The 8,588-nt window shown below is 37.4% G+C and overlaps 1 protein-coding gene across 2 annotated transcripts in view; it reads right to left on the bottom strand.

Moving 5' to 3' along the window:
- Nucleotides 1-391: 391 nt before the first annotated feature.
- Nucleotides 392-8,588, bottom strand: part of ANKRA2 (ankyrin repeat family A member 2) — a 12,201-nt gene continuing 4,004 nt past the window's right edge. Inside the window, exons 4-9 of one of the 2 annotated variants that reach the window (XM_040450950.1) lie at nucleotides 6,352-6,417; nucleotides 3,817-3,914; nucleotides 3,228-3,353; nucleotides 2,865-2,931; nucleotides 2,264-2,344; nucleotides 392-909 (exon numbers count right to left, since the gene is read on the bottom strand). In XM_040450950.1, the coding sequence (XP_040306884.1) occupies nucleotides 854-909; nucleotides 2,264-2,344; nucleotides 2,865-2,931; nucleotides 3,228-3,353; nucleotides 3,817-3,914; nucleotides 6,352-6,417 (494 nt within the window). In that variant the 3' untranslated portion in view covers nucleotides 392-853. The remainder of the gene's footprint in view (nucleotides 910-2,263; nucleotides 2,345-2,864; nucleotides 2,932-3,227; nucleotides 3,354-3,816; nucleotides 3,915-6,351; nucleotides 6,418-8,588) is intronic. The other variant, XM_040450951.1, reaches the window with a different exon arrangement.

Genomic DNA, 8,588 nt, shown 5'->3' with positions numbered 1-8,588 from the left:
TGATTATATTTCCTCTCTAAATGTACATCTAAAAGGTTTCAATCATGTTATGGTCCTTTTTTATATCTCTGTTATCTTTTATTTTAAAACCAATATATATATTTATAGTACTCCTTCAATGGAATTAAAGAGCATTTAATTGACTTTTATTGAAGGGGTGACTTTTCTTTCATGGAGGACTTTTCCTACTGAAAAACTTATTTACAAGAGAAAAATATTCTAAATATACTTCTAAAAATGACAATCAAATCTTTGTTGATTGACTTACATTTGATTTATTTTAATTATACTGTTTGATCTAATGGAGTATCCTAGCAGGACAGAAGGGTTAAACCAAAATCTTAAAGTAATTCCTCAATAATCTTATAAAATTAAAAAAAAAAAACTAGCATGCAAACAGAAAAAGTACTTTATTTATAACATCATTTTGTAAACAATCACACTGTGCATTTTTGAATTCAACAATAACAAATTTTTTTTCTATAGATTTATAGCAAACCTATGTGAAGTCAATGAGTTAATACAAGAGTGAAGACAAACAGGGTAGAATAATTTTTGAAAATGTTAAATTACAGCACTTGATACAAAGACAGATAACTATCTGTACCATAAAAATTTACATGCCACAAAACATTAATTTATAACTTTAAATATGCAGTAAAACACATTTATAAAAAAGCATCAATATTAATTTTATTATAAACCAGTGAATTGCTGAGAGGAATATTTATTAAAACTTACCAAAACCAGTAAATTTTGCAACTGAGGTAAAAATTTATAAGTAAACAAAACTATCATTTATAAGAGCCAAAAAGTAAAAGAAAGGGCAGACGATACTTCCTGATGACTGTGTCTACTCCTTGATATTCTGAAGCAGCTTCAGCAAATGTGACTCAATAACCTGTTGAACTAGAAGAGATAGGTTATCAAGACCACAGCATGCTGATTACACAATTTTAAACAGAACTATCAAATTCAACTTAACATCAACTTTTTCTTTTCTTTCTTTTACATTTTTTAAGTGTTTACTTTTGAGAGACAGAGCGCGAGTGGGGGGGGGTGCAGAGAGAGAGAGGGAGACACAGAATCTGAAGCAGGCGCCAGGCTCTGAGCTATCAGCACAGAGCCCCACATGGGGCTCGAACTCACCGACCGCGAGATCTGAAGTTGGATGCTTAACCGACTGAGCCACCCAGGCACCCCCATCAACTTTTTCTTAAAATACTTATTCATCATATTCTGAGGATATACCCTAGTAACATATACTCGTAGTCTGAGGGTGATATGATTGCATGCAATACTTAACACACTTAAAACTTAGTCTGTCATGGACTTAGTAATTGTCTAAGTTACTGGATTCTGTTCTTGCACAAAGTTTGTTCTAAAGAACAGAGAAAGGGCAACCAGAAAGCATTTTGTAAATAATTTGTTACAAAATGTTAAACAAATCTTGTACATAAGTAGGTGTGCACTCTAGCAACTAGTTATTTGGGTTGGTGAAAAGTAACAGTAACAAACTCTTTTTTTTGGTAAGAATTTGTTGATGTTGCCCACAGTTAAAAGTATATGTCAATCTCCCTCTCTCTCTGCCCCTCCCCCGTTCATGCTCTGTCTTTCTCTGTCCCAAAAATAAATAAACGTTGAAAAAAAAATTAAAAAAAAAAAAAAAGTATATGTCAAGGGGCGCCTGGGTGGTGCAGTCGGTTAAGCGTCCGACTTCAGCCAGGTCACGATCTCGCGGTCCGTGAGTTCGAGCCCCGCGTCAGGCTCTGGGCTGATGGCTCAGAGCCTGGAGCCTGTTTCCGATTCTGTGTCTCCCTCTCTCTCGGCCCTTCCCCGTTCATGCTCTGTCTCTCTCTGTCCCAAAAATAAATAAACGTTGAAAAAAAAAAAAAGTATATGTCAGGAGTTAGGATAACATGTCATGTTTTAGGACAACAAGTGATGAAAATGGTTCAGACCACAGTTTGTACTATTTATACAGCTTTACTAACTAAAATACAATCTGACAGGGGCACCTGGGTGGCTCAGTCGGTTGAGCAGCCGACTTCGGCTCAGGTCATGATCTCGCGGTCCGTGAGTTCGAGCCCCGCGTCGGGCTCTGTACTGACAGCTCAGAGCCTGGAGCCTGTTTCAGATTCTGTGTCTCCCTCTCTCTGACCCTCCCCCGTTCATGCTCTGTCTCTCTCTCTGTCTCAAAAATAAATAAACGTTAAAAAAAATTAAAAAAAAAAAAACAATCTGACAGTTCTAAAATACTTACCACCTCTATAGCCCAAGGCTACAGCTAAATCCATAGAATTATACCCAGAGTCAGTTTCAATTGTGGGGTCAGCTCCATTTTCTGTATCAAAACAGAAAAATCTGCGTAAATAAAATGAAAATGTAGACATGTTTGTCTATTACTGGCTCATGTGCAAACCGCAGGACAGATTTTCAGCAAAGTGGAGGGTGTCTTCAGGATGGTCTGACAAAGTACGAAGGGCAGAGATTTCACTTTGGTGGGTCAGAGGGAAGACACTTCAAACAAACAGGCATCCTCTCGAAAAGCTGAAACTCATCAACAACTATAGCGAGAACTTCTGAATAAAGACGCCGCGGATTGAGGAAACAACTGTGGATTCACCCGTGATCCTCCAAAGGAAAGCAACAAAGACAAATGCTCCAAGCACAGGTGTGCGGTGTGCTGGAGTTGCTTCTCACAGGGGCAACTCTCTGGTAGCACGTGTTCCAGAAGGATTCACGTGTTTAATAGTAATTAATGATTCTCCCGAGTAATACCAAGGGAGGCCACCTTGTAAGAAGTTAAAATAAACCCCTCACATGGTATTTTCTAAATATTTTCACTTTTAAAAATGGCTTACCTAAGAGCATTTTTACACATTTAACATGATTTCCATGTACGGCATAAAGCAAAGGTGTTCCTCCATTCTGCAAAAGGAAAAGGTCATTTAGTTTTCAAGGTGAGCAAGATTTGAGTAATTCAATGTTGCCGTTGAGGAGTTTTACTAAGAAATGGACACGTAAAAGCAGTTTAAGGCAATTTTCATATTTTGTGAAGAATACTTAAAGCAGATGTCACAAGTGAGTTTACACCATTAACTTGTTCTTCCAGGTGTTTAAGTTAATGATTTTTCCAAATGTTTAGTGAAATGTATTACGTCTCTGCAAACTAAGCAAATCCTAGAGTTTATTACGGTATTTTAAAATCGGTAGCATAAACTCACCCAATCGTATTCATTCACATCAACTCCACAATCAAGCAGCATTTTGACAATATCTGTGTAGCCTTTACTACAGGCCAATGATAGTGCACTTTCTCGACCTTTTCCTAAAAGTTGGGGATCAGCACCCTGGAGTGGTAAGTGGAGAGAAAAGACTTTTCAATTCATGTAAACAAGAATACTGTTGTTTCTGTCACTAAGAATTCAGTTCAATACTTCGGTCAGGTAACGTTCTGGGGTAAATAACGCAAATTTCTACTCATGGATGCCTTCCTTCCTCCTTTTATCTCGGTCCTAACTGTCCTTCTGCTCTGGAGTCAATTTACATCTCCTCCACGAAGCTGGTCCTAGAAAGCTGACGGTACTTTTGCTCCCACTGTACCTCGAGGGAGTTGGGCATTAAATTCTCTCTTGCTGTTTCACGCACGATTGGTCTTGTCTGCCCAGCTAGATCCAGGTTCCACAAGAACATGAAAAGCATGTAAAATTGTTTTGGATCCTCTACCATTGCATCTAGTTGGCTGAAGATACAAAATCTTTACTACAGACTTAAGTAACTGTACATATACATTTTCTGAGGCATTTTCCTTACATTCTGAAGTAGAAACTCTACCACAGCTATTTGCCCGTGTGCTGCAGCCCACATCAGAGGAGTAAATCCTTCTTCATCCGTGTGATTGATAACATTTTCTATTTAAAAGAAAAGCAATTTTTGTCATCTAATTTAACAACCAACTATTAATATCATTAAGAAAATACTGGCATTCTAAAAAGTTGATACTACTACTCACTGAAGTTCACTTTCCGCCGACTTATTTGCTGAAGTCCTATTAAGTGTTGTTGCACAGTGCGGTCTGAACGTATTAAAATGTGCTTCGGTATACACAGCTCAGTTCAAACAGCGTGTTTCTACTGCACATGACGTAACGCTAGGTACAGGGCAGTCCACAAAAGACTGGACGCGGGATCAGGAGACCACAGTCTGAATCCTGCCTCTGTCACTTTACAGGACTATGATTCTAGGCATATCATTTAATTTCTCCAATACATGGAATAATACTTTGCTTATCTCAATGAGTAGTTGGGAGAAACACAATAGAAGCGAGATTACATAATAGCCCTTACAATTATATAAATATATATTATAAAACCTCCCAAACCTTATTAAAACTATCTTCTACTCTATAGCTAACATTGATATTTTTTTCATTCTTGGTGGTTTACTAACATAATTGGGATGAAGACAGAATAATCTGAAACACAGTCCCATGCAATTCTACCTTGAACCCCATTTTGTTTCCTAGATTCACCTTACTAGTTATAAAGTCCACAGGTTTCCCCTAAGTTTATTTAGTAGACTGAGAATGAAACCTTCAAATATTCATGAACAAAAAGAAATAAAATACTGAAGTATGCCTTATAAGAAAATGACATGATGAAAAAAAAACCCCACCTCTTATCATGCACCCTGTATTCAATCAGTAATGTTGGGATAACTGGCTAACTATGAAAAAGGAAAATAAAAGTAAAGCTTGACCTTTACCTCCTTATACCAAAACATTCCATATGCGTCAAAGATTGAAATGTGAAAACAGCCAAACCACAGAAATTGTAGAATAAGATGTCAGTGAATTTATTTGTAATTTTGAAGTAGAAAATCATTTCAAAGCAGGATATAAAACTCAAAAGTTGCAAGGAAAAAAAACAAATTTACCACTACAAAATGTTAAAATTTTGTTTGAAAACATCAGAATCAAAGGAAAATGACAAACTAGAAAAAAAAGGCAACATAAACAACAAAGAGTGAATTTCTTTAATTTAGATAAGAGTTCACATAAATCAACACATATCAGGCAGTTCACACACAAAAAAGCTTAAATAGACCATAATTTTAAAAACTGAAACAAAACCAGTATGAGAGACTATTTTTTTACCCATGAGATTAAAGTCTGATAATATCTTGTGTCAGGGTATGGGGAAACAGAAACTCTAACTCTGGTGTAGGGACAGGACAAATATCTGGCAATATATATATAAATAAAAATTCACATTTCTTTTGACCCAGCAAATATACTTGTAGGAATTTACCTACTTAAAAGGAACATAAACAAGACTATTATTTAAGAGCAAGAAATTGGAATCACCTCCAAGAGGATTAGTTAAAAAATAAAAACATGCACCTGGGTGGCTCAGCCGGTTAAGTGTCCGACTTCAGCCAGGTCACGATCTCGCGGTCCGTGAGTTCGAGTCCCGCGTCGGGCTCTGTTGCTGGCAGGTCAGAGCCTGCAGCCTGTTTCAGATTCTGTGTGTCCCTCTCTCTCTGCTCTTCCCCTGCTCATGCTCTGTCTCCCTCTATCTCTCAAAAATAAATAAACGTTTAAAAAAATTTAAAAAAACCGGGGCGCCTGGGTGGCTCAGTCGGTTAAGCGTCCGACTTCAGCTCAGGTCACAATCTCACAGTCTGCGAGTTCGAGCCCCGCGTCGGGCTCTGGGCTGATGGCTCAGAGCCTGGAGGCTGCTTCCGATTCTGTGTCTCCCTCTCTCTCTGCCCCTCCCCATTCATGCTGTGTCTCTCTCTCTCTCTGTCTCAAAAATAAATAAACGTTAAAAAAAAATTAAAAAAAAAATTAAAAAAAAACCAAAACATGGTACATATGTATGCAGCAATACAGTGCAAAATCATAGACCTGTTAAACTATTAAAAAGAATGAAACAGATCTTTATGTGCTTATATGGAAAGATGTCCAAAATATTAAGTGAAAAAAAGGAAAGTGTAATACGGTGTGTACAATACTTTCCCTCTTGTGTAAACAACAAAAAAGCACATATATATTCTCATACAGAACTCCAAAAATAAACAGAAATGTTTTCTAGAAAAGTTTTCTGAAAATATAAGAAATTTATAATATTTGCTTTTGGGAACAAGGCTAGGATGGTATGGGAAGCTGTGACTTTTATACTTTATATACTTTTTGTTTGTCTGTTTTTTACTACCTATTGGGTTATCTGCCTGGTGAGATTATGCAACGATTTTTTTTGTCTTTATACTTTCCTGTATTAAAATAAAACAACAAAAATCTAATAAACCCTACAAAACTTAAGTACGTTTAAAAGAACAGGCTATTACCTTGTTCAATCCGAGTAGCTAGGTAAAGCATCTCTCCCTGAGCAGCCAACTGGTGAACAGATAGAGCTGAAACAATACCATAAAAAGCTTCACAGTTTTCGACTTATAGGGTACACTTTCATCACGTCAGTATTCATATGTGTGCAGCAATTTTCTTTTCTAAAATAAAAACTCTCATTTTATTGTTTAAAAAAATATAACTTAAAATATACGTATATCTGAGGATCGGTATGTGTTTAAGGCAATTCTGACAGCTACAAAGTATTATTAGCAATGAACAGGCAAATTGTTATGATCAACTATTAATGCAAATCGCCACTGATCTTATCAATCAAAGAGACAGTTTAGGTATTTAATTTTTAAAATGCTAACTCAATATCCAAACTTAGGAGGATGTTGGGTCTTAAAACCACACAAAGATACACCTTCTGTCTTTTTATTGACTGAATCCTCTGAAATCCCAAAGACCATTATTTCAAGACTCCATGGGTTTTTTTCTAACCCATGGGAATTAGTAAGTTGAAAACTAACTTTCAGAGTAAATTCTTGAATGCAGACTTCATTGTGGCTAATCAGCTGTGTGACCTTGAGTAAATAATTAAATGTTTTTGTCTATAACATGAAGGAGGGGAACTGCATAATCTCTAGGTGTTTCTTTTTAGCTCAAAAATAATATGGTTGGACTAGTTTAAGACAATATCTTTATTTCATTCATTTATGCATTCATTTATTTATATTTAAAAGTTTAGGGGCGCATGGGTGGCGCAGTCGGTTAAGCGTCCGACTTCAGCCAGGTCACGATCTCGCGGTCCGTGAGTTCGAGCCCCGCGTCAGGCTCTGGGCTGATGGCTCAGAGCCTGGAGCCTGTTTCCGATTCTGTGTCTCCCTCTCTCTCGGCCCCTCCCCCGTTCATGCTCTGTCTCTCTCTGTCCCAAAAATAAATAAACGTTGAAAAAAAAATTTAAAAAAAAAATAAAAGTTTATATATTTAAAGAGAAAGAGAAGGGCAGAGGGAGAGAGAGAGAGACAGACAGACAGACAGATAGAGAGGATCCCAACCAGGCTCCTCAATATCAGCGCAGACCCCCAGGTGGGGCTTGATCCCATGAGTGAGATCAGGACCTGAAGTCAAGAGTCGGAAACTTAATTGACCCACCCAGGCACCCCTCATTTATTTATTTTAAGACAACATCTTTATTTTACAACAAAACTAAACAGGCACTGTTCTGTGAGAGTTCATCTTAGAAATTAGTATCACTTGATCCTTGACTTCAGTAATATGACTGAGTGGCCTTAATAGAAAGGAAAGCAATTAGGAAGCACATGGAAATATGATAAGTAGAAACTTTGGCTAATAGGTGAAGTAAGAATCATGGACTCCTCCTGGCTTAACTGCTAGGGCATGCCATTCAAAATCAGGAGAGATACAGTGTTTCCAAAGTAAAAACAAATATTTCACCATGCTTTAGAATATAGATGCATTTACATTACATATTCAGATACAGTCCCTAACGTCAAACTGCTAACTGGTTTTCTTTCATTAACATACCCATACTAGATTTTTCTGATTTGTATAGAAGAGCTTCATTTTATTTCCTCTAGAATGATTCCATTTTTAAAAATTGTGGCGTCAAGGTTTTAAAAAGAGAAATTTCATATTCATATTATTATAGTCAAATTCTAAATTACAAATCACTCAGCTTTTACTACAAATCACTTGCTGATCACTGATCTAGTTTAAAAGTAAAATGTGAAGTAAAAATACTCTCTTACTTTGCACATAGTTCAGAATAACAAATTGTTTTTTTATAGTTAAACTATAAAGGTTTTAATAGTGCCTGGGTGGCTCAGTCGGTTAGGTGTCTGACTTCGGCTCAGGTCTGATCTCGTCGTTACGTGAGTTCTAGCCCCGCGTAGGGTTCTGTGCTGACAGCTCAGAGCCTGGAGCCTGCTTCAGATTCTGTGTTTCCCTCTCTCTCTGCCCCTCCCCTGCTCACACTCTCTCTCTCAAAAATAAAATAAAAACATTAAAAAACTTGGGGTGGCTGGGTGGCTCAGTTGTTTAAGCGTCTGACTTCAGCTCAGGTCATGATCTTGCGGTCTGTGAGTTCGAGCCCTGTGTTGGGCTCTGTGCTGACAGCTCAGAGCCTGGAGCCTGATTCCGATTCTGTGTCTCCCTCTCTCTCTGCCCCTCCCCCGTTCATGCTCTGTCTCTCTCTGCCCCAAAAATAAATAAA

This window comes from Herpailurus yagouaroundi, unplaced genomic scaffold (assembly GCF_014898765.1).
Source record: "Herpailurus yagouaroundi ecotype Mexico unplaced genomic scaffold, PumYag 29, whole genome shotgun sequence".
In the NCBI taxonomy this organism is placed as follows: domain Eukaryota; kingdom Metazoa; phylum Chordata; class Mammalia; order Carnivora; family Felidae; genus Herpailurus; species Herpailurus yagouaroundi.
Note: the sequence above shows the minus strand (reverse complement) of the source record. Positions and strands in the feature narration are given on the sequence as shown.